General features: G+C 39.6%; 1 protein-coding gene across 1 annotated transcript; it reads left to right on the forward strand.

Moving 5' to 3' along the window:
- Nucleotides 1-1,098: 1,098 nt before the first annotated feature.
- On the forward strand, nt 1,099-23,149 carry LOC310953935 (cationic amino acid transporter 2-like; the record flags this gene model as incomplete). The annotated part of the gene is made up of 12 exons (XM_083923200.1): nt 1,099-1,187; nt 12,049-12,443; nt 15,050-15,205; nt 15,301-15,466; nt 17,907-18,043; nt 18,223-18,445; nt 19,413-19,549; nt 20,440-20,542; nt 20,695-20,819; nt 21,039-21,205; nt 22,823-22,931; nt 23,037-23,149. The coding sequence occupies 12 exons, from the start codon at nt 1,099-1,101 to the stop codon at nt 23,147-23,149; spliced, it is 1,920 nt and encodes a 639-aa protein (XP_083779326.1).
- Between the last annotated feature and the right edge of the window lie 3,966 nt (nt 23,150-27,115).

Genomic DNA, 27,115 nt, shown 5'->3' on the forward strand with positions numbered 1-27,115 from the left:
AGAAACCCTGTCACCTACTCACAGTGTTTGCATTTTGTAGTCTCTCCTCCCCTTCTCCTGGGAATCATTATCATGTTAACACAGCATTTTTTTGCTGCCTTACACCAATTAGGCTTGACTGATATGACTGGGTTTACCATCCTAACTGTCGAGGTGGGCTAATGAGCAGTAGAGCCCACCCTTCCTAACCTGATGCTGTCTGTGGAGCCTCAGGCAAAATGGATGATGGCATTGGCCTCCCTAATGGTACCAATGAGAAGTCTGTGTGTGTGAGAGAGAGAGATATAGCATGCATGCTATCATCTGAATGTACTTTCTGGAGTTCCAGTAGCGCTAAGGGACACAGTGATTATGACATGCCATAGCTGTTTAGGTGGCGCTTTAAAAATAGAAAGTAGGGGTGGAACGTTGTTTTTAAAAATCTGTCCCGTTCGGTACACTTGTCACGGTTCGGTTTATGAGGTGCAGTGTAGCATATTTATATGAGTGTATACCAGGTACTGCACTCTATTTCCAAGCGGAAAAACTTAAGAACTGACAATCAGGGAATGAAAATATTATGGACATTGTATTTTGTGTTCATTTTAAAGAAAGGAAAGTCTCGTTCTGGTTGAGTTTATTCTTCACTTAATGTTGATGCCCTTTGCCTGTAATGTGACTATAAAAATAGGAAAGTTAAATTCTTTTCAGTCTAAGCTTTAAGAGCCATTTTCCTCTTTCTATTTTATAGGATACAATGCTTGTCAGAGATACATGTAGCCCGAGGCTATTCAATTGGTGGCCCAGGCTGGGACTGGTCAGATGCTTACATGGTATCAATATCTTGACTTTAGCTTTAAAACTGAGCACGTTACAGAAAAACACACCCTTCCTCACTCACACAAATCTGTACTAATCAGTGACTTCATAGTGTGATTGCATGAGAAGACTGTAGCAGCCCCTCCTGGGACAGAACCACCAAAAGAAGAGCTCGTATTAGTAGTGGGGAAAATGGCAGCTCGAACTTGGCAACCAGATTACTTTAATATAATTTCTGCCTCACCCGACAGCAATGACAGGAACATGACAGGACACATGGGAATAAGAAAGAGCATTAGGATGAAGTGTGACAAGCACCAGGGGCTCGATCTGATCCTGCTGTTCTGCTCTTTTCACAATGAGTGGAAACGAGAGATGGAGGAAAAGAGGTAAGACAGGAAAGAGGGAAAAACTCAGGGATTAAATTAAAGGAACATAAAGCTGGCAAATGCCTAGATGGGAGGATGGATGGCTTCGTAGGTTGATGAATGGCCTGAAATGTCCATCTTAAAAGCACCACAAAAATGTCGTGCAAGCTGAGCAGTTCTGAATGCTCTATGACAGATTTTTATCGAAAGGAAGAAAAACGTGTCTTCCCTGCTTAATATCATACGTCTCTCTTCCTCTCTGCACGACTGACCCATAAGCAGCCACGGTGGTTGAATGGCACCGTTTGTCATGATTACCTCCTTTTCAAGTCACTCAGTGACATGCTTGCCTTAGCTTCAGAATGTTAAGTGCCCCTCAAGCAAGCTACACACGCGATCTCAAAATCCATACATACTCACTGATGCATGGAGATCCACAGTAATTCAGTAGGAGCTATAGGTGTAATGATATACAATAGATGTTGACAAGGTGTTTAAATTGTAAATAAACAATATGACAAAATAGAAACTTGTCAGGTTGCTTTAAAAATGTTTGAATTTATGAAGTTGTGGCATCTATTTTCTACATTTTTAATCATTAACTTGGCACGTGGCTCTAATATAATTCGTCTCTATTGAAGACAAAACTTTTTTAAAAGGCTCATAAATACATGTTACCATTTTAAAGGAATGGTTTGTCATTTTAGGAAATACTTATTTGCTTTCTGGGGGAGAGATAGATGAAAAGAGCGATATGCATCTCATATGTGTCCATTGGCTACAGCCAGCAGCTAGCTAGGCAGCTTAGTGTAGCACCGAGAGTGAAAATGCTAAAATTGGAGAGGATTAAGAAATTCCAATCTGTAAAATGCTATGCTAAATAAACGATAATGTAGAACAAGCCAATTTTTATTGCAAGAACCCCAGTGTCGGTACCAGATGAGCTTGGCCTCCCAGATCGTCTCGGGATCCTGGGTTTACAGATGATGTAACACATTATGATTGGCTGTATGTAGGAAAGGCGTTATTTGTTCCACCTATTGTGATTGGCTAATACCATTGTAATGTGATTTTGGTGATTTTAAACCAGCTCTGTGTCATGTGGACATGGCAGTGTGTGCATTTAAACAGTGTGGTGTTTCCCTCCTCGGCTGCAGCCGAGAAAGGGAGCCGCACCTCATTTATGGGTGCACACTGCCATGACACACAATTAGCTAGCCAGCCGCTAATTTGTGTTTTGCTGCTAAATGAGTTAAATTAAAATGCTTCCTCGTCCTCACACTCCTCCCTTTCACAGCATAGGAAGGCACGATGTTATTCGGTCTGACTTAACACCCCTTCAAAATACTATGTCCAGGTTTAAATATTCCGTCATACAGAACAAACAACAGCCGAGAATGTGAACCTTTTACAATTATTTTTTTTCTTTAGTTAGACACCTTTTGGGTGAGTAGACAACTGACTACATTGCAGGGACAGTGAAATGAGCAAACTTGTGGATTTCTGTTATTTTCAGTTGTAACTGTAACCTTTATAGATGTATAGTTAAACTGGATGGTCTGACCTATCTTATCGTTCTGCTGTGTTTATTTTTGGTACTGCGTTGTTTTGCTTGTGGCTTTGACAAACTAGATTTATTGTTATGAGCTGCGACATCTCATTGGCAGTCGGACTGACTGCCAGTTTTCTAATAGTCCGATTTCCTGCCGTCGTAAAATAAGAGTAGCAGGCCCTGTGCTTGATATTTTTTTATAGATCCCATGTGCTTACAAACAGGCTATGTGACAGTTGGGAAAGCTAGCTCCTGTGACAAACTTTCTAATTTTACAGCTAAACAGTACACTAAAACAGTATAGACAATACAGTAATAGAATCTTGATTGATATTTGATCATTGCGTTGTGTAGACGGTAACCCAAGATTTGCAAAAAATAACAACAACAACCTATACAAGATCAATAGCAAACCTAACCATCTGATGACAACCCTTAACCATTTGAAGTCTATGTTAAAAATTCTAATAGTGGGCGCAGCAAAACAAACTATTGTTCTTTTAATAGTAAATGCAATAATTGACCGTTGATCTGATGTTATGCTGCATATCGCCTGTAGCTCTTTATCTAACAACTCACTGTTAAATGTTATAGGCTGACAAGCAAAACAACCAATTTCACATATCTGTGCTAATAACTATGGCTCACTGTATTACAGGTCTATATGATACAGATGAAATGGCCTCCACCACCATGGTAAATGGACTTGTACTCACACTACTCGTCACATTCACCCATTCATTCACACTGATGGCAGGGGACATCTACATACCATCTAATCTAACCATTCACACCACATTTACACACCTATGCGCAGCTCAGGGAGCAATTCGGGGATCAGTGTCTTGCCCAAGGACACTTCGACATGTGGACCGGGGGACCAGGGGGTCAAACCACCGATCTCTCAAATGGAGGATGACCCACTCTTTCACTGAGCCACAGCCACCCCTACCCTACCACCATGCTCCAGTAGGGTTGAGATGGGAAAAAAAACAGTACTGGACAATAGCACTTTAACTGAAACATAAAATGGAACAATGCCTTTGAATACTCTGGAGAAGAAAGAACAGCCAACTGCGAGGGATAGAAGAGAGAACATCAGGTTACTACAGAAATCCTGACTCTGAAAATCCTGTGCAGAAGCACCTGAGTGAAAATGCCTGCAAGATGGTGTTTTTGGCCTGTGCGAAACCCTATGCTACATCAAATAGTAGGAAGCGGCTACAGTTCTATAACAAAACAACTATGATGCACAACTACAAGTGGAAAACTACAAGAGGATGGAACAGGCAAAGATCTGACAACGCCACAGTGTTTCCAACAGAAAGAAGAGACAAAAGAAGGATGCATACGGATGTGTCAAACCCAGTACTGGGACTGCATGTGAAACTTGAAGCACGGAGGAAGATGAAAGAGGAACAACACAAAATGTTTGAAGGAAATGAAAAAGATGAGTAAATAGAAACATTGATAATGAACGCTTTTGCCTCCAGGCCCTTGTCATTCCGAGTGTATCATATACTGCTGGGTTGTCACAGCATTCAGCTCAGATCAGTCAATCTAACACTGGACTTTCACCCAGGAGACCAGGGTTCATGTCCCGTGTGACTCGTGCTTACAGCAATTGCGTTACAAACCCCACCCGTGACCTTTTCTAAACCCTCATTAAAACCCCCACCATGCTTCAACCATTGTAGATCTTCGTTGGTGCTTTAAACAAACAAGACAACGTGTGTGTGGCCTCATCTATATATTAACAGCCAATAGGAGGCAATCATATGATCTGAGTAATAGCATGACAGGTGAGGTATTGAAAATGTACGGCCCAACATGAAGCAACGACAGCCCTCTGAGCTGTGACATAATCACGACATATCACAGGCTGAATGGAGGACTGAGCCTGCTGATTTAAAAAAATAAAAACATAAATAAATAAATAAATGGCTTGATTATTTAATTAAAATGCCAGTAAATGTACCAAAACATTTTTTTTTAAATAAATCTTGGCATTGCGTTAGTCTTAAAACGTGACATAAATTCATATTTATGTTTTAACTGGCTTCTTGATTTATTTACTTTTGTGTTAATTTCCATGATTATTTACTGTACAGCTTTGTTTACTGTTTGAATTGAGCCATGACTTATATATATATGATATATGTCAATTTAAAAAGATAATTTTGCAAGACAAGAAAGCAGCTGTATAACTGTTGGTGTATAAGAATGTGAACATTGCCTACCTTGCCTGTGTGTGTGTGTGTGTGTGTGTGTGTGTGTGTGTGTGTGTGTGTGTGTATTTCATACCAGGATGTATGGTTAATCACACGAGCTATGGGTCTTGCTCGTTCCCTCGCTTAATAAAGATTGTGTGTGTATGGCGTTCGCTACTATACTTATTTTTTCAGAAATAAGTTCCCATGGGGTCCACCCAAAGGGGACTTTGCCACTCTATTGTCCAGTTGCTTTCCAGTAACTTTGAAGTGTGTTTTAGGCATCATTTTCAATTGGTAATGAAGCAGGGACAGAATATGTGAAATATGACGCAGATGTATTGCTGTATGTGTGCGAGGGGCTACTCACAGAAACGAGGCCTGGAACTATATATACTGTAGACTTCTGCTGCAGCAGGCACACATGTAAAGTTCAAGAAACCAATGTGTGAAACCATTGGGATGGGATGCAAATTGTTTTTGGGATTATTCACAATATATGTATAACCTTGTGAAGGAGGACACAATGGAAGATTTAACTGCATGACCATGACGTGTTGGCAACGATGATGTTTTGTTCCTAGTTTCAAAGACTCAACACAAACTAAGAAGCATCGGCTTTTTGCTTTTGGCTGCCGAAACCATAGATTTGGAGAAACTAAGATGCACTGCAGTTATGTCAGCCTAATAATGAAAATGTAACAAAGGAATAAAAACATTATTACAGTTACCAAACAATACAAATTCATTGTACTTTGTTTTCGCTGATACTTTGCAGAATTTGAATCCTAATCAGTCAAACAAAATAAAACATAGTTCAAGAAAACTTATCAAAATACAACTCAATCCAATTTCACAGATTAGTATAACCAATAACTCAGATCTCCTCTGTTTGGTATATGACCAGTCTTTTGGTTAAGTCCTTTATCAGTTCAAATTAAATCCACCTTGTATTGCTGCAAAACCTGTCAGTCTTGTCCTACCGCAAGCCCAGTGTTGATTTTAGTGTCTCTGTCCGCGTGTGCAGGTGAGTTTTGCACAATAGGTGATCATCCACTCCAACTCCCTCTCTCCTATCGGTGGCTCGCCATCTTCTTTCCACAGCTCCAGGTGTGTTCACACATCAGCGATTCCGACTAAAAAACCTGGCCTGCCATTCAACAAGCAATGCACATGCGGAATTTTAGCTTCACATAAATCAGGAAATTAAATGAAAATAAAGTACTAGTACTGAAATACAGATTAATTATCAACTTAAATCCAACCCGCACCCTAAAATGGCGGCACTGCGCTCGCTTCAACTCTGCCGCGAGGCAGACTTGACCGTGTATGCACCGTTTTCTTTTTAGCTCTTAACTACACAATGCACAAAATAAAAACACAAAATACACAGCATGGCAGTTATTCGGACTGCTTTAGCTTAGCTGCGAGTAATATCTCCTTCACACTGAGCTCATACGACAAAGGGATATCTGCTAACACACGTACTGGAAAAAAATGTACTTTTCCACTCACCAAATCCTTGTTCAAAAATGGAAAAAACAGAAACCAGCAACGTGAACAGCAGATGAGTACGATATCCTCCCAAAAATGAAAGAAACAAGGTGTAAAACCTCAAAATACACTCCTTTTACTCCTATTTAGTTCCTCTTTTCCTTGTGTTCTAGTCTTTTACATCTGCCGTCTGTAGCGTTCTGCTCTTGCTCTAATTATTCTCCGTCTCTCCAGCAAGAGGCGCTGCAGTCACCTGATTGGCTGTTACCACTGCACTTGCTAAAGGAGCAGTAAAAACAAAATAAATGATAAATTGAGCAGTAACTGCTTTCATGACATCCGGTTACATTAAACACAGTCATTTTGCTTACGTTAAGGTTTGATCTTAGGTTTTATCAGTTTATTACCTTCATCATTCACCTGGGTAACACTTTCAATTTTTGGTTTTCTGGACCTTGTGCCTATTCCCACTAGAGATTCATTGGCCCTTCAGCATTGAAGCCTTGGATTACGGTTCCCTCCAAGCCCCCACCACTTCCAAAAAAACAGTCTGTATGTTTAGGTCATATTTCCATGACAACACTGAGGAGGGTGATTTTTTTTTGTACCAGACTAGTTTTTATTTTAATGGAGGTTAGTGACAGTTAGCCTCTGGCCCTAACTTCTCCTCAGAGGCTAGTTGTCAGGATTACCATGCTAACTCCGTCATCTCGACCTGGAGTTAGCATGACTGTACAAACAGATGGTTTAGGAACACACCGTGTTAACGTTAGCTCTGTTATGCTAATGACTTGCATTACAGTCTACTATCTATGGCACATACACTAGATGCTAATCTGGAGCAGCGGGAGGATTCGGGCCATGAGGGTCGGTGGTTAACAGTCTATGAGTATGGTACTGTGTTGAACATCAGTTTAAATCATAGATCATAAATGCTTGCTGCACTTACCTCCTGGAGCCGGTGTAATCTCCACTAGAGACACGGGACTCCCACTCCCATTTATCTAGTAACGTGTCCTTTTAGCCTAGCTCCTGGGCGGTGGTGCTAATGTTGCTAATTCAGTAAACGTCAGCCAAATGGACGAATCTCCCTTCCCCCAACGTCACATCAATGCCCTTTATTTGGTAAGAGGAAATAAGGCGAAGTCAAAGTCTGACAAGATGGCGGCTCCCAGAGGCGAATATTATTGGATCAAGTTCAGAGAACAAGCCCCGACGGAGAGGATACGTCCATTTTTTATACAGTCTATGGTTTCTATCTTAATTCTGCTTAGACAGCTGAATCTTTTAAATACAGCTCAAGGGAGTGGGAGAGCCAGGCAAACCTGTCCCGGTGGCCCCCAAAACATGCACTTGAAATAGCATGACACCCTGCTTGTGTAATAAATGCCTCAATTTGAACTCACTCTGCCAAGACAATTTTCTCATTTATATAGGTTTGTCTATGGTCACTTTCAAAGGTCAAAGACCCTAGCAGCTCTCAGAATGGATGTTGACACAGCAAAGTGTTGACTGGTTCTGTGGTTTGGTATGTGGGAAACAATCTTATGGGTCTTAATTTTGAATGACCTGCCATTCTAATTCATTGCCAAATGGAGGCTGCCTTGATTGCACATCAGTAAAGACAGAAATCCAATATATTAGAATGCAGGTGCAACTGTTGCCTGTTTGCAAAACCGATAATAAAACTGAAAAGACACTCTCTTGTTTGTGAGTCTTATCATAGCAGCATTTATAAAAGTAGGTGGTAAGGGTGGAACATTTATACCTTTGATTAACATGCTGCTATAAAAAATCAATTAAGTCTAAGTGCTTTCTATTGAAAATCCATGTAGTTCTAATCAGTGCAGTAAATATGGAACCAATCAAATTGCATCTTATGAATCACCCCAGAGGCGATCAAAGCTTTGAATGTTACCAGTACAGTAAACCAACCTGTACAGTGAACGTTTCTCTTATCATTCAGACAGTAGAACGCACACATAGAATCGCCAGCCTGTTAGGTAAGTGACTGATGCTTCAAGCTGGATCAAAGATTGTACATAAGAGATTAACGTGGTTATCGTGACATCAACCCTTGGTTTTTGGATTGTTGTTTTAATAAATCAAGTGAGAAGTACGATCATTTTCTCATTGACTTCTATACAATCAGACTTCTTGTTCAAACCAGTGGAGTGCTGGAAATTAGAAAGGATGCAGATTTATGGTACTTTGCTCTGGATACTTTTTTATTCCTCTTTCAGCATCCTCACTGAGGACCACCCCACCCAAGATGCTGTTTCCCAAATGGGAAATTGTTCCAGGGTAGGGGGTTTCCTTGGTGACCAGCCTCAACTTCTGAAGTGTCAAGCTTACACTTCACACACAGATGCAGCCTTACACACACACACACACACACACACACACACGCACGCACAGGTGTGATGATGTACAGCACGGTGAGAGCAATGACAAACAGTATTGATTCCCCCTCTGATGCCAAGATGAGGTCAAGAAATTGCTTCAACATGCTGCTAACAATTACCACTCCATTAAAGCAGATTGATGGTGTAGAGAACAACTTCACAGCAACCCACACACACACACACACACACACTGCTGGCTTCCTGCCTTCCACACTATCGCCATTACTACTACTTCTAATACACACACACACACACACACACACACACACACACACACACACACACACACACACACACACACACACACACACACACACACACACACACACACACACACACAAACACACATACATCAATGTGGAAGGTGGGTGCAGTAGAGTGATTGTATTTATTTGTAGGTGCTTTTATAGTGGACATGTGCACATTAATTTAGCAGGCTGAATAATTAATAGTCGATGAGAAGCGCAGACATCATTCACACACTCCAGAGCAAGAAGCAGAGCCAATGTTAAAATATCCACAATCTTTTATAAGATAATTTGAGGATTATTTGGTAAAATATGGGAACCAAAGTGTGACATGTGGGATTAAAATGAGCACCTTGTGACCATAATCATAATCGTTATTAATACTGGCAGAGTGAAAAATGTCAAGTGTGCCACCACTCTGTCTCATGATCTTAAGGAGACAGATTTCTGTTGCCTATTTTCTCCATCTTCCTCATTTTCAAAGAGAATTCCCTCTCTTTGGTTGGCAGAGGGATTATGTCATCGATTGAGACATGAGAGGAGAGAGGGGTCTGCAGACACAGCCGTGCATTTATTCTTCAGACTCCTGCTGCCACTTTGTGGTATTATGTGTGTATTACAGGCCAGCAGTGTTTTTGAATAGCATAGGATAGGATGGACTTTAATAATCCCCATGGGGTTTACACAGAATGGTGACAAAGACCAGTGGTGGAAGTACTCAGATCTTTTACTTAAGTAAAAGTAGCAATACCACATGGATATACTATGTACAAAAATGTTTTCACCAAAAATATAAATATAATCTTTGTCTCCTTGTGAATTTCCCATAGTGATCAATACAAACTTATTTTATTTTAATGTTTAATAATACATCATGATTAATGTTTGGGTAATAACTTGTAATATTCTGCAAAGTAACCAGTAAATACAGTTATGAAATAAATGTAGTGGAGTAAGAAGTACAAGATTTGGCTCTGATGTGTAGTGGAGTACAAGTATAAAGTAACAGAAAAGTAGTAAAGTACCTCAAAATTGTACCTCAGGTATAGTACTTGAGTGAATGTAGTCTGAAAGCAGTTCAAAGCCCATGTTATTTTCCTTACAGTGTTAGCGTTAGAACAGCTTTATGTATTCATTTGTCTCGGTCGGCTGATGTTGACGACCATTAATAATTTAACTCAAATATTATTTGCTGAAATATGTTCATCCCTGTGTGGTTTGTTACAATCTAAGATAGATAAGCTAACGGCCCTTAATATAATTAACCAACTGACTGCTAGAACGGTAAAGTGGAGTGATACATAGTCCCAGTGATGTTGTGCTGTATATCAGCACTCAGGGAATGTCCTTTGTCTAATCACATGACTTGACTTAGGATGCTTAACTACCTGTTGTGACGTATATAATGGCCTGGCATATAATTTCTTGTATTTCAGGCCATCATGTACATCATATTCAGTTTTCCAGAATGTCCCTGTATCCCAGCAGACAATAAAAAGTGTGGTATGTAACTGGCCTTTTGAAGGACAAAGGTTTTCTATCAGCAGGACAACATTACCAATTACAAATCACTGCTGAAAAATGAATGGTTAATGTTGAATGGTATTGAATGGAAAGGTTGGGCATAAAAATAAATTAAGTACTGAGTTAAGATTGGGAAAACATCCAAGCATCCATACATCCATTACAATGAAAACAATTAAATTTAGTGTCAATGAAATTTAAACTCAACATTCTTTCAGTATTAAACTACGAAAATCATAGAGCAGTGTTTCCCACAGTGTGAGCTGCAGCCCTCTGGTGGGCTGTGAAGGCATTGCAGGTGGTCTGTGAGAGGTCATCCACAAAAAAATAATAAGAAGTTTCAATTTTGCAATTAAGGTTGAATTTACAATAACAATAATAATAAGTTCTGATTAAATAAGTGTATTTAAATAAGCAATCATAACTATGAGACAAGACATGCACGTGTTAGGTTAATTGATGATTCTAAATTGCCCGTAGGTGTGAATGGTTGTCTGTCTCTGTACGTCTCTATGTGCCCTGTGATAGACTGGCGTCCTGTCCAGGGTGGACCCCGCCTCACGCCCGATGTCAGCTGGGATCGGCTCCAGCACCCCCGCGACCCCGACCCTGGGATAAGCGGTTGAAGATGAATGAATGAATGAATGAACTATGAGACAAAACCATGGGATTTAAAATATGTATTATATGTTTTTTTGTCTTATCTCTCCATTGGCATATACGTTTTTTGCTCTACAAATTGTTATATGTATGTGGATGTGTTCTGTTTATAAAATAAAAAATACTGGAAATACTTCATCTTAGTCCTGTGTGTTGACCAGAGGTGTGATCAAAGATTTGAGGATTTTTAGACTTAAAATTGGGCCACTACATTCTTAAGTCTGGGAAGCCCTGTCATACACTTTAGCACAACTGCCCAGTATTTGTCCCAGCGTAATATTTGTGACTATTTTTTATGATGTCAGAAGAATAGTGTCCTTGTCTGTTTTCTTTGTTTCTTGTTCTCTGTCACTCAGGAGGCCTCCAACTCAATCTACTGATTGCCTAAATTGATTTCAGGTGTGGACCTTCACCAAGCAGCAGGGCTGCTGACAGTCTGCTATCTGAAGGGAGAAAGGAGCTTCCATCATACCCCAGCAGCAGCAGTGGACACAAGCTGTTTTTGGAAATGGCTAGCAGGTAATGTTTCTTCACCTCAGCATCACACGTCACTTTGCTCAGACCTACAGTTCACAGTCCTGAGGCTTATGGAATCTTAAAGTATGAATTTATTATGGTTTTCATAGTGAGTTGTTCATTAAGAGATGGTTTTATTTACCCAGGTTTACCCTCCAAGTGGTATGTATTTAAACATAGGCCAAGTAATGCCATATTCCATACAGTGTTTCCTCATGTAACTCTTTAATTGTTTTGGTTGTTTCTTTATGCTGCTATTTTCTGATTCAATAGCAGAGCTGCTGATTTTAGAATCATCTGCCAAAGTGACAAAGTGTTACGGTTCTTTCGGAGCCTGACTCGTAAGAAGCCCCTGCAGCCAGAAGGTGAGGAGTCCAACTTCTGCCGATGCCTGACCACCTTGGACCTGGTGGGTCTGGGTGTTGGCAGCACACTAGGAGCTGGTGTCTATGTGCTGTCAGGAGAGGTGGCCAGGGAGGTGGCTGGCCCTAGTATCATCATCTCCTTCCTGGTCGCAGCATTGGCTTCAGTCTTTGCAGGGTTGTGTTATGCTGAGTTTGGAGCCCGGGTCCCAAAAACCGGCTCAGCTTACCTTTATAGCTATGTGACTGTAGGAGAGGTGTGGGCATTTGTGACTGGCTGGAACCTGCTGCTGTCCTACGTTATTGGTAAGTAAAACGCACAATATGGTCACTGTGCCATCTAGGATAAAACATGCAAATTTTTATTGTTAAAAAAAAAACATTGAGTTGAATCTTCTGTTCAACAGTTTTTAGTAGAACACATTTTGAATCCCTATCTTATGAAAAATGTGAACTTACTCAACCTGATAGAGCAATCTCTACCTTCAGTTTACATGTTATACTAAAGAAATCCACTCGATGTCGCTGTGTCTTCAACAATTTTTGGTAACAAAGAAGTCACTGCAGACAAAAGTTTCAGAGGTCATACTGAACAGATGATGTAACTTTATAATGATCAAATCATTTTCTATAAACACACTCTCTAACAAACAGTTGAATTGTCCTTTTATGGTAAACAGTGAGGCTGAGCCGATTGAATTTAAAATTGACTTTGTTACGAAAAACATATGATCGTGTTTGAACAATTAGAAATGGTTCTTAATCCCTTTTTAATCTTTCATAGTACAATAGCACAAATATTACATAATCATCCTTAGTTACAAAAAACAAATAAAAATAAAATGAATACAATGATAAATCATATCATCAAACCATTGCTTACTTATGGGGTGGAGGGGATTGGCCCCCAAATGCCTATATTACAAATGTTTGTACACACACACACACACACACACACACACACACACACACACACTGGAGGTAAAAATTAGAGAACAAATTATAAATACTTAGTTTATTCTGAAATATTGTTATTTTTTACTGTTCATAATTTGATAGAATATCAACTGGGAGTTGTCTCTGGTCTGGCCGCGGGGTGTGCTGTCCCGTGGACAGTTCCGGCCCGGGCGACTAGAGGGCTCTGCACCTTGGTGCGGAGGCTCCTGTCTGCCCGGGTTGGGGTGGTCTCTGTGGCGGTGCTCCCTGTGACCTTGGACTGGGATCTCTCCCGTGGTTGGCCCCCCAAAGGTAGCTTCCTCTAGCCTCCTCTGTACCTCAGGTCTCGCTGCCTGGCCATGTCTCTGTAGTGACAGCTAGTGTTTGTGTAGGTGTGATTGGTGTGTCAGCGTGGCTGTGTGTGAATGTGTGTATGAACGTATACACATTTGTGTATGTCTCCATGCATGACTGTGGAAGGGTTGGGTTCTTTTAACTTTCTTCTCCTGATTTTATTTGATGTTTCTCTTTTTCTGTACATCTCTGTAAGGCACTTTGCGATACTTTCTGTATGAAAAGCGCGAAAACCACGTCGCTCCTGAACATGCTTTTGATAGAGAAACAACATGCACATTATAACTTTTGACAACACATCAGTTAAAGGTGTGTGACTGTTGGAATTTGTTTTATTCTTATTTATTTTGAATCAAGAGTAAGTGTTTGTCATTGAGAGTTATTATTTCTGAGATGTGGTTTTGATACATTTGCACATTATTTTAAAAATGTCTCTGTAAAGATTACAACTAATGCTTAATTCAAGAAGATGGAAAGCAATGGATTTACAATTGATTTATATATTGAATTTTAACTATTGATTAGCTGGGCAATATTGATGTACAACTTTCAGTAAATAAAAAACATCAAGTATTCAGCCAATCGATAGTTTAAATATTATTTTATATTAGAACTTGTACAGAAGAGAATCTGTGGGATCCAGGATTGTAGTCGGAACACTGGGGTGTTAGCTGTGTGGCAAAGGCAAATGGTCTTCATAGTTCACAGGTCTGGGCCCCTAAGCAAAATTCTGCTTAGGGGCCCAGGGAGGTCAGAACTGGCACTGGACCATCTGGGTACATTGGTGTACTGCATGTTGTTGAACTTCGTCAATGCGAATGCGACATATACTCAAAATAGTAAGTCTATGGGTGGAAGTACACAATTTGAGACAGCGTTTGTAAATGGCATCAATTGAAAGAAAGTTTACAAGGACCCAGGCTGTTCCCTAGTAATGGTATTCCTTTTGAATGGTCAATAATGCAGATGGATGTTGTCCCCAGGTCTGAAAATTTAAGCCAACACTAAAGGGCCTTAACCCTGCATTCTTATATAATGTCCAGCAGGCGGCGATTCGTATAGAGGGAAAATGAGGAAATGAGCCTACTTCCATCTTGATTTATGACATCAGTTAACATTTTTTCTGAGTTTATGGTTTCACTTGCTAGTTTCAAGTCTTTTTCCTCAAGATGTTCATTTTGTGTATTGTGAGTAAACTGGAGGACAAAGCAAGGGATGCTTTGGGGCGTGGCGTCCTTGTGATTGATAGGTTGCCAAACTAGTGACAGGATAGAGGCTAACTATGGAATTACATATTCATTGCATTGTGTACATTAAAATGGCTGTGAACTTGTTTTGAATGTCAGTGTTAAATTCTCATGACTTTTTTTTTGCTTCATAAAAGTTGCAACAAATTGTAAAATTGTGGTCGCGTTTAAAATTTCTTGTTCAGTGTTCGGTTGCGCTTTACTAACGTTAGCTAGCCCTAGTGTCAGCTGGCAATTTTCGAGTTTTTTAACTGGCTCTGTGTTACTGCCACAAACGTTGTCCAGTTCTGTTCTGATTCATTTTCTAGTTATATCTCTCGATTTTCTTTTTTTTTTTTTGCAACCAAATGTCTATACTTCATTTATTCTTCTCAGGAACATCTAGTGTAGCGAAAGCCTGGACTGGGACCTTTGATGACCTGATAGACAACGTTATTGGTAAAACACTGGAGACGCACACACCAATGAACTCACCTGGCTTGGCTCCATACCCAGACTTCTTTGCTGCTGGGCTGATTATGCTGCTCGCTGGTATTATCTGTCATTTGACGTGAAAGTTAAAAAAAAGATTATTCAGAAAGCTAAAATTCAGTAACAGTTTGACACCTTTTTTCTTTCAATTTTAGGGATTCTTGCCCATGGTGTGAAGGAGTCAGCGATCGTGAGCACAGTTTTTACTGCAGTGAATGTAACTGTATTGGTTTTTATAATTATCTCTGGCTTTATAAAAGGAGACCTTAACAACTGGCGCATCAGTCAGGAGACCGTCATGAATGCAACACTACACAGGAAGTAAGATTTCACCTTTTCCATTTATTCTAATTTGGGATCCAAATTATGTAATCAAATTATCAGCTCCCTATATCTAATGCATGTCTTTTAGGGTCTACTTGTTACCTAGAAACCTGACCTGGGTTGTGAGCCAGGACCTGTCAAAAATACATTATGGGTCCTGTTTTTATTCATAGTTTTTAAAATAATTGTAACTCAAGTGGGTCTATTTTGGACCACGCCAAAATGTCCTTGTCTTTTAGGTCAGGACCTATTTTTCAATCCACAATTTTGGATATCTATATTTGGCCCAGATGTTGAAATATTTGCCTTTTTTACATGTGTTTGTGAAAAATAAATGCTGGGATAACTTAAAACAATCTTTCACAATCACTCACTTTCATTACTACAAATTCTTTTTTTGAAGTGGGGTTGTATGAGGTTCTTATCCAGAGTCAGTGTGTCACCTACAGCAGATGATGGTTAGAACACTGCCAGTTTGGAGAACACAGAAGGTGCTCTGGACGGGGCAGCAGCTGTAGCAAAACGTACTTTAGTCAGCATACACTTAAACTGATACTCATTTTCACAGCTTTACCTTGCCATCAAAGATGGTTCGTTTTGCACTATTTTTGCAACCTATTTCTACGCTTAAGCACAGCTGTGCAGTCTATTACTCAGCAGACCAGCTGTTTGAGTCAGACTTTCCACAGTTCATGGAATAAACAAATACAATAAAATTAAAATGAGTTATGACAGTGGTGATGAAAGAGGATCCCTTTTATGAGCCAGAGTATGCATACGAACTTCTGCAGAGGGAGACTGAACAGCTGAAGGAGAGAGAGAGGAAACTTCTGTGGAAACTGGAGGAAAAGCCTGTTTGACAGCAAAGTAAAGCAGCAAAAAATTCTAAATATAGCGTACATTTAAACTGAAATTGAGATTTATTATTTCTTTATAGGTGGCCTTTTTTAGGTGACTAAAATGCATTCAGGGTGCTACAGCAGCTTCTGTGTTGGTACTCATGTCTGATTCTTCAAATTTGCAGTGTTCAAACGTCATCTACAGTAGATAACACACCGACTATTGATCATACTTCCACACCTTTTAAAATAGACCTTTTGAGTATGAAAGACACATTGTCAAAATGTTCCCTTTTTTAAGGTGGCTGTTTTCACACTTTGGAGGGAGAGAAGTGAGGCAAAGATACTGTGAGGTTGAAGGGACAGATGCCAGTGTTCTAAACACAGGGAGCTAGTTACGGTAGTATAGCCTGTTGATTTGGTCAGCTCATCAACACCGTCAGTAGAATCTATGGCCGTGACTCACAGCTCATTGAGGCATATACGTAGGTACTTTTTTTAATAGCCAATTGCCACAATTTGCATCAAAAATGATACCCTTTGTCTGAGTCATAACTCAGTTAAATCTGAACACAAGGGCATGATACAGCCATTTTTAGATCCAGTGTGACTTGCACCACCCGTATACATATTCATTTAGAATAAAGGTCCATGAATCCATCTAGAAATAAACACTTCCTATAACTGCAGAACTTCCCTGAGAATTATTGAGTTTTCTGCAGTATTAAGTAATCCAGTGATAGTCATCTATACATCAATGTGCCAACAGGAACTGTGGCAATAACTTGCATGATTATCCTCCAAATATAAGGCAAAGAATAAAGGAGTGACAAATTCTTCTAATCAGAACTTTTTTCATGTTTCGAAGGCTCACAATTAGTGATGTCCAAATAAAGCTTCACGAAACAGTAGTAAGAGCTCTTGGTTTAAAAAAAGAAAAGGGCTTAATGAATGGTAATTTAGTTACTGATAGTCTCCTATATCCATACAGATATTACCCTGTGTTGAAAACCTGTAAATGGACAAAACTATTGCCTACAGCCTAACCTTTAACAACCTCAGATGTACCATCTCATTCCCAGGGCGTCAAATACTCCCAATTTGTCACGACCCTCGCCGTTTGGCAACAACATATTTGTGATGAGGTGCATCCTATTAGTTGATAACGGTGCTGAACGCACCAGGCTTTTTAACTGTCAACCCACCTGCGGGGATAATAGATGCTCAGTCTCTGTATAAGGATGTACATTGGAGTGGTGGATGGGTCAAGCAAACGCTGGACTTTCACCCAGGAGACCGCGGTTTGTGTCCTGTTTATGTCCCATGCATCACTGTAGTTACCTTACTTATTTTAACCTCACCCACCATCTTTTCCTAACCCTAGCCAAGTGGTGCCTCAGCATAACCCCGTAGTTTTGTGTGAATTCACGTTAACCACTTATTCATTGTGTTTAAAACTGTGACCGTAGTGGAGTATCGTGTTTGCATGGCTACCCAGTGCATTGAGAGTCCTGACAAAACGGACATATATGAAGAGTTGGGATGAGGTAAACGACAAACTTCCCAATAAATGTAATTGTTTTTTTTTCTTTGTCCAGCAACCTTTCCTCGTCACTAAATGAAACTGTTGACTTTGGTGTTGGTGGCTTCTTCTCTTTCGGCTTTGACGGCACATTAGCAGGAGCAGCAACCTGTTTCTACGCTTTTGTTGGATTTGACTGCATCGCCACAACAGGTATGGTTGGTTAGGTTCAGTATAAGTAGAGCACTTATTGTTGAATTGTTTACACCAGTAGAATGATGTCTTGGGAGGAGTAGGCCAAAGCATTTCAAATACATTACCAAAAAATTTGATGTCACCAGTAGTATTGGTCCATATACGTAAGAGTTCTGCTTATAGACCTTGTCTTTCAGGGGAGGAGGTGCAGAACCCACAGAGAGCTATACCTCTTGGGATTGTGGTGTCTCTGCTCATCTGCTTCTTGGCCTACTTTGGCGTGTCAGCTGCTCTGACTCTTATGATGCCCTACTATCTGCTTGACAGCCACAGCCCTTTACCTGTGGCCTTTGAGTATGTTGGCTGGGAGCCCGCAAAGTATGCTGTGGCTGTGGGATCACTCTGTGCACTCTCAACAAGGTAATGGTCTACATTATTATTATTATTATTATTATTATTATTATTATTTATTGTATCATTACTGTTATTAGTTCTGATATTCACTACCACATTAGTCATATTTCTATTAAAGCTATTATTGCTACAGTTAATATAATTCTAATATATTCACTCATAAGCCTGAATAATTACTAATTGCATGTTAAATGTGAAAATAATTACTACAACCCCACTTTATATTATTTACACGCTCAATAGTCAGGGGATTAAAATAAAAATGTTTTAAGTTTGATAAAGCCTTTGGTCTTTATATTACAAAATGATCACAGGTGACACAGGTCATAAACCTGAAATGATTAACCAAAAGATAACAGGTTACATATGATAATATTCATGAAATTATAACTTTTAAATCGTGATTTTTACTTTTTACAATACCTTTTACTTGAAAATAAACTTTTTTAGTAATGCCTGACAGTGAAATAAACACCAACACGTTATATATTCACAAGCAGCACATTGTTAGCAGGCTATTTCTCAGCTACAGCTTACCAATGGGCTGTGTGCTTCTACCGAAACAGTGAAATAACTGCTGTGATCAATAACACAGGCAGTCACGCAGGCTTTTCAAAATAAAATGCAACGGTACAAAACTCAACGACAACACATAATGGTTCAATAATGAAAGTCTTGACAAGCTATGTTATGACTTTTCAGTTTGAAAGTGTCTAGGCAACAAGAATTAATTACTAGATATTTGCGCACTCAAAGTATAGGTATGATCCATTTGGTGACATGTACCAGCCCAACTGGTGCCCTGCTGGAGTAGGGCTCCTCATGTCTAGTCAACCGATCGTTATGGCTAAAACCTGCTTATTGCTTGACACAAATGTAGTCTATCTGTCTTATGGAAATTAATGTCTTACCTGGTTGTTGTTGGCAAGCTCTCCATTCACTCTAGTGACCTGCTGGTGTTGTTTTTCCACAGTCTCCTGGGAGTGATGTTTCCAATGCCACGAGTGCTCTTTGCCATGGCAAGAGATGGCCTGCTCTTCAAGCCTCTTTGTTACATGAGCTCCAGGCAAAGTCCAATTTTTGCCACACTGTCTTCAGGAGCTGTAGCCGGTAATCCAGTTGCAATTATACCTGGAACTATTGGAAGTAGGGTCACAGATAGGGACTTTGTTTACCCTCTGGCTTGCTATTAGAAGTCTGTTTTAAGACCAGTGCTCCTAGAAATGTTGTTCAAATTGGACCTTTCTGCACTTGATGGTTCCTCCAATGTCCAAAGACTCCTGCCCACGACCAAACTAGCATGTACGTTCTGCACCTGCGTGAGAGGAAATAACTCTCCATTGGCACATAACACAACCCGATATTTACCCTCTGTGAGTGAACGATAACAACTTATGAACGGTTTCTGCTAAATCTTACCCGATTTACTAAGTTTTTGGATCTCATGACTACTCATTTGGTTACTTTCTTCACTTCTGTTTCTCTTCACGTGTTCTAACTGAACTAGCAGTCGGAGTGATTTCTCTCACTAACAGGCTTCAATGGCTCCATGGCCGATTCATCGTGTTGAATTGTCTGAAAAACAGCTGTCGAGGGTAGACTAGTAGTGGTTAAAATGGAAGTGCTTCACAAAGAAATAAGGCAACCAAAATAAAACACACTAAGATTAAAATGGAGAGTGCCTTTTTTAAAGGTTTTAGCTCCTTCACTTTGGAAGAGTCTCTTTTAGTATTAGCCTTGATCGAGGATCAACCAACAAAACTGGAGCCCTGGAACCCTAAAACCTTAGAGTTGCTGGTGACATAGGACTTCATAATCTCTGGTTTTACAGAACATATTACAGATAGGGTTGAGAAGATTAATCATGTAACTTACTTAATACGAGTTTTGGTCATTAACTGAAATAATTGATCGGTTGGAGCTTTTATTAAGGTCCCTAATGTGATCTAACGGAGTAGATGCTTGTTTGGTGAGTTACATATATTTGCATCTGTTTGCAGCTGTCATGGTCCTGTTATTTGACTTAAAGGCACTGGTTGACATGAGTTCAATTGGGACCATCTTTGCCTACACTCTTGTCGCAGTGTGTATTCTCGTATTAAGGTATGTACACTTGGTTTAACTAGAAAAGCCAAAATCTTAATATTTAAGATAATTTTAGACAAAGGAATTACTTATTCTACCAATTAGAGTCATCCAAAACATCTACCTGAGCACGTATAAGCATGTTGCTTACTTTGTTTTTTCCTTTCCAGATACAAGGAAGACCCTGGTTTTGGCCATAGACTGGAACCTTTTACTGTAATGGGGCTGATTAAGCCTCCATCTCAACCCACTCCCCGCACCTCTAAAAATGTCAACATAGTCACCATCATTATTTGTAAGTAACCCCTCATTGTTCTCTTCAACAAACAATTATCCCATAGTATTATGGAGAGTTTTCTGCACTTACTCTTTTTTTTAATATATATATTATGTATATTTAGTAGCACTTTCCAGTGTTACTGAAAAAGAAATCCGCAAAAAAAGATTTTACCAAATAGTAATGTGGGTTCTTAAAATGTTGAAGTGTTCCCTGACAGCTGTGCTTCATCTCCAGTGTTCCTGGTGATCCTTCTAAGCGTGCTGTTGTCCGAGGCTGTGCATTCCCTCCGCAGACGAGAGTTGTGGAGTGTGCTGCTCGTCTCTGTGCTCACGCTGACCCTGGTCCTCGCTGTGGTTATCATCTGGAGACAGCCACAGAGCACGGCTCAAGCTGCTTTTATGGTAAACTGGAGGGGGGATGGTGGTGGGCAGGATTTCATGCACCTTTTACACTTCTAATGGGAATATCTTATTAGGTGCGTCAGTTAGTGGGCCTCACTGAGGGCACAGAGACTTTATGGCAAAGACGCGATGTGCCCTTTGAGGCCAACCCAGGTTAATCCCACACTGAATGACTGGTGTCTGAATAATACAATTTTTCATTTACAACTTCCCTTTTTAAAACTTTAGTGACTGATATATGCATGCATGTATACATGTCTAAAGAGTGACTGAATCTTGTGTCTGAATTTTTTCTAATTGAGCTGATGAAAATGCAATTGTGACTTGTAAAGACCAATGTTCATGTGTGACTCGGGCAGGTCTACTGAGGAGGTTAATGTTTCTGTTAAGGATAGGAAAGTTCAGCACTGACACCAGCAGCCAGAATGAGACATTAGAACAGCCTACAGCCAACACTGACATGCACCGACCCGATGTCAAGTGGACCGGGTTGAATCCACTGCAGGTCCTAAAACTGTGACATCACTGCTCCGACGGACGTTTTCTCTCCTGACCGCTGTTTTGGTTTAACCAGTGACCCGTTAACTGACACTTTCAGCTGAAAGCATCTCTGGAGAGAATGCGTAGCTGTCGTTGTGGAAGCCTTAAGTTTAGTTTTTCATTACAATGTTAAACATAACATCACCTTCCTGATCAGTCTTTAGTTTTGTTTGAGTACATGTGTCAGTCGTGTTTTGTACGTTGCTTGTTGTTAAGGTAAAGAGGAAGAGAGCGACTTGCTCTTCCTGATATCTATCTCTGTTTTCTAAATAAATTGATTCATCTTTAAAACCTGCCTGTGTAAACACATGTGCGTAGAATTTTATTCCCCACTTCAAAAACAAATAATTTTTTAGCAGATTTGTACTCATACCGTTGTGGGAAAATAAACGAAAGTTGAGAGATTAACCTGGTGCACCACCAGCCAGTACCTGTCTCCCTGGTGTAGTAAAACAGATCTGAGTATCTCCTTTTTTATTCAGTCTGAGTATCTCTCTCAAAAACATAACCCTGTTTTCATCATCTGCATTCACTATGGCAACCGCAGAGGCACTCAGCTGAAAGTCTCCAGTTAACAGGGCCACTGTTAAACCGAAACACCGTCACTTAGTCTGCTTCAAGTTTGATTCTGAAGTTATCAAGTCAGTCTGCTTTAAGTTTGATTCTGAAGTTATCAAGTCAGTCTGCTTTAAGTTTGATTCTGAAGTTATCGAGTCAGTCTGCTTTGTTTGATTCAGAAGTTATCAAGTCAGTCTGCTTTAAGTCTGATTCTGAAGTTATCAAGTCAGTCTGCTTTAAGTTTGATTCTGAAGTTATCTCTTGTCACTGAGGACACGTCAGAATTTTGCGGTTTTCACTGCTACAATGTTGCATCTGTGGCTGCTGGTAATGCAACCACATAAGACTCTACAGTACTGGGCTATTTAAGAATCCATATAAAAAAAATTTGAACATATGAGTATCTCCACCATCTCACTCTGACAGGAAAACAAAAAAAACATATTTTCCAACATGTCAAACTTTTGCTTTAACATACCTACTCAGTTCTAAATTTAGGCTTTTTTTTTATTTTTTTAGGTTCCTGGTCTACCTGTAGTTCCAGTTTTAAGTGTCTTCATCAATACCTACTTGATGGTTCAGCTAGGAGGGGAAACTTGGATCAGCTATGCTGTCTGGATGGCAGTAGGTAAGGATTTTTTTTAATTCATTTATTTATTCATCATTTGTCCAGGAGCGATGTAAATATACAGGATTTAAAATCGACACTAAAGCCTTACAACTCTTTCCTCAGGCCTGATCATCTACTTTAGCTACGGGGTTCGACATAGCGTCCAAAAACAGAGGCTCCGGGAGGCTCGCACTCAACTAAATGTTGTTCATGTAAATAGTGGTGTTGCTGCTTGATTTTGTGTATTGAAATTGTGACATGTTGCTGTCCACTTACATGGAATAAGCTGGACACAAAATATGCTTTAGCCCCTCAAGGAACTGCTTTGAAATACTTTTTAGTATTTTATTCATTGTTCGACAGAGTTGGATTGACCTTTTCCTCTGTTGCATGTTTTAATGCTTACATTTGCTTTGTTAAAAGTATCCTAATAGTATTGTGTGATGTACCTGTAATATAAGTGTTGTCATATTATCCATTATGGCTAATCGGTCATTCAAGACTATGTAATATTGGATATTATTTCATGTCTGTATCTGACAATGACAACTTTTAAAAAATATATATCTATTGTGAAAGTCCTTTAAACCAGTAAGAATAAATGTTAATAAATTTGTAGAAAAATATATTTCACTAAGTGGATAACACGTGTAATATCTTGTTTTTTTTTTCACATTGTAATTGCAGCTACACCTTCATCCACAACGGAAACTAAGGTTATTACCAGAATAATGAACTTCTATACAATACTTGTATATAAACATCCCACAATATTAAATACCTCTTTCGATAACATGGCAAAAAAAATATTCTTCTCACACATAATGGGATCAATTTATTATTTTGATAATAATATGCTAACAGTGCTGGTTCAGAAAGTCACTGGACTGTCCTGTGCTGCCAGGACTGGGAACTCGGGCCATATTGCAGTTGAACTTGAGAGTAATATTAGTTGTCTTGTTGCACTTGCTTGCAGAAAAAAAACTGCTTTTTTAACCACTAATAATGCTCAAAATAACACCAAACCTCTGCAGTAGCACGATAAGAGTCCCTGCACATAAAACGAAACACCAACCACATAGTTAGCGAGCCCGTTGTTTATTCAAAGTGTTTTTAAAGACTTGCCTACTTGCCCCTCGGCTGGCTGTTCTACCCTCTTCCGCCTCCTGTTATCCCGTTCCTGCAGCTCTTCATGTGTGTATTGTGGCTAAAATAGGTACGGTTGCCCATCGAAATCGTAGAATTCAACCGTCTGACTTAAATCTGTTGACTCTGCCATTTTGGTTCTGTGTGAGTGTTCAATCTTGCCGTCTAGTAATGCTTGGACACTAACATGACCCACTGACCTATAATGAGCTAAAGCTTCCTGGTAACCCCGTCCAGCAACAGACGTCCCCACCCCCTAAGGTCTCGCGTAACATGCAGTCTGGGACTTTTCCAAACCTTTTACCATTACCTTATATTTCTGACTTCTGACCCAAACCACAAAGTTTACGTCTTTTGCTGGAATACATCACCAATGGGCTCCTTCCCTTGGATTGTATTTGGTAATTGACTTGAATGGACTTTACTTTGAGAGGAGCTGGTACAGGGGCCAGTAGATAAGTCTTTTAAAACACTCTTTTAATACACTCTGGATTCACTAACTACGTTGTTGGTGCTTTGTTTTATTTTTAGGGACTCGTGTTATTTTGAGCAGTCTTAGTGGTTAAAAAATACGTTTTAATGCCTTCACTGTACTGCCCCGAGCTAATCAGTGTTAATTACTCACTGGGGTATCTCCGTTAATAATTTATACCCAAAAAAAATTGTCTCGATGGCTTATTTGATGAATGTATTTGCAGAAAAGACCCTAGGATGATTTTACACCGGTATTCCACTTTCATAGCTGTTCAATTTTTTTTTTTTTAAATGAATGTTTGGATAATCCCTAATCTTCATAACTTGTGGTGTTTTATGCAAGTTACGCATAAATCCAGCTGACTGCAGTTTCCAGGTCCTGTTCTTCATGATGACCCCCCCCCCCCCCCTTAGCATTGCGTTCTTCCTTTTCATCTTTTCCACTCATTACATTCTCAAACACGTATTGCCAGATTTTTTTTAATGTTCCATTTTCCATCTCTTATTTTATCCATCCATACCATTACCCTTCGCTCCCTCAATCATAGCTCTGATCGATGTTGTGATTGCCGGGCTTCAGTTGTTACAGAGGGACTATACGGAGAGGCTAATTTATGTAGCCAATCTAGTGTTCATTTGTCAAGCATCACTCATCATTTGTGGAGCCTGCAGGACACGCTGCTAGTCTCTGAGGGCTTGACATATGTTGTTTTGTTGTTTTGATTGCAATTAGAGGATGTGTCTGCGTATTAAAGAAGCAGTGGAACGTGACCACTGCAATATGGCCACTTAGTGCTACTGGAGGGAGAGAGTACAACTGGGGGAAAAGGGTGATGGGAGTTCTATGTTCTCCATGGCTGTGGGGAAGTTTGTAGATATTTTAAAAATGTATTATACGCTTGCACAAAGAATAAAATGGCATTGAAATATGTTTATAGTACAATAACAAGACTACATGGATACAGCCATGCTAACAGCGAGGCTGTGCTCAGGCACAGTAGTGCTTTGAGCTAAAGGCTAATGTAGCATACTCACAGTGAAAAGCATTGATATTAAGCATGCATAATCTGTACCATGTACATAATTTTAGGTTAGTGTGATAGTCTGCTAACATTTCTTAAATTTGATAATGAGTAGAGAGAGAGTACAGCAGAGGCAGATGAGGATGTCATTCACTTTCAGGTCATAAATGTAGCATCACTCACAAACCAAAGTATTGTACAAGTTAATCTGACAAGCTGATGGCACTAGATGAAAAGTTGGAGGATTTCTCGTATCGGTAGGACAAAATTATGTCACGATCCATCCAGTAGATGTTTAACAGAATAAGAGGAAACTGACGCAATGGTGGAAAGGTCAAGGGACCACTAACGTCAGCAGGATTCATTCTCTGACAATCTGTGCAATAGTTGTTGAGAGATGTTGTTAGTCTGATTTATGGGACAAAACGATCAGTGGACATTATGTGCAATATCATGGACAGTCATTGATCTACCTGTACTTATGACTCTGACTGTTAACCTTGTTTATTTTAGACATTGTGCATATTTTGGATTTAAGATACCTGTTTATTTATATTTTTATATTTGCGCCTACTTGGTAGTGAAACTGCTGCATGACACTTTCCCTAAATGGAGATTAATAAAGTTCTTTTAGTTTTTCACATATAATCCCTAGACATAAAGCTTTGACCCGCTATAATCTGGATATCCACTGCAACCAGATTACGTTCAGCCAGGGCTAGTTTTAGATGCCATTGACAGAATGAGTTATTTGAGAATACAATGTCCAGAAAAAAGTATGAAAAACTTTCTTCTGGATGTTCAGAATATGTATTTTTGACTTTTGGCCTTGTTACAAAACTGTTTTTTGTTAAGGCACTGGAAACTTAATGTGTTCACTCTGCAGTCCATTACATCTGGAGAAATGCTAATGTAATTAGTGATGTCCAAATGCAGCTTCATGAAGCATTAGTTGTATTTGTTGAGTCCACTAGATGGAGCTCTTGATTTAAAACATGTTTGTTATGGTTTTGTTTGCTTGGACCATCTGACCAGAAATGTACTGTATCAACTGATGAATGTGACCTATGTACCTATCTTAGTATCTTGGATCAAGCTAAGCCCAAATGGATGCAGCACCTTGGCATTTAGCTTCTGAGATTGTGCAGAATCCTGATTTAGCTTCCTTTGTGTAATACATGCAAGTATGCACATTTAACAGAGGTAAGCGCTGTCCAAAATGGCATGCCTGGACTTCAGCATGGTACTTGCACTTCCATGTTCATAGTGCCCTTATCAGATAATTCTCTAGTGCTTTACTTTGATCTGTCAGTTGTAATCCAGGCAGAGTTTCAGAAGAACAATAGCCTGCAAGTATCATGTTTTTTTTTTCTCCTTGGTTTTGATTTTTGTTTACAGATTTATAAGATGTTCCAAACTTTTGGATCTTGTGGAGATGGCACTATTTGTTTTAGAATTGTCAATGCTCGTTTCCTGGGTATAATTGTATTTGTTTGCAGAGAAGCATACAGCTAGTTAAAAAAGAAGGGTCCTCTTAATCGAGGGATTTCTTGAGTCACT

This window comes from Echiichthys vipera (assembly GCF_963691815.1).
Source record: "Echiichthys vipera genome assembly, chromosome: 11".
Classification (NCBI taxonomy): domain Eukaryota; kingdom Metazoa; phylum Chordata; class Actinopteri; order Perciformes; family Trachinidae; genus Echiichthys; species Echiichthys vipera.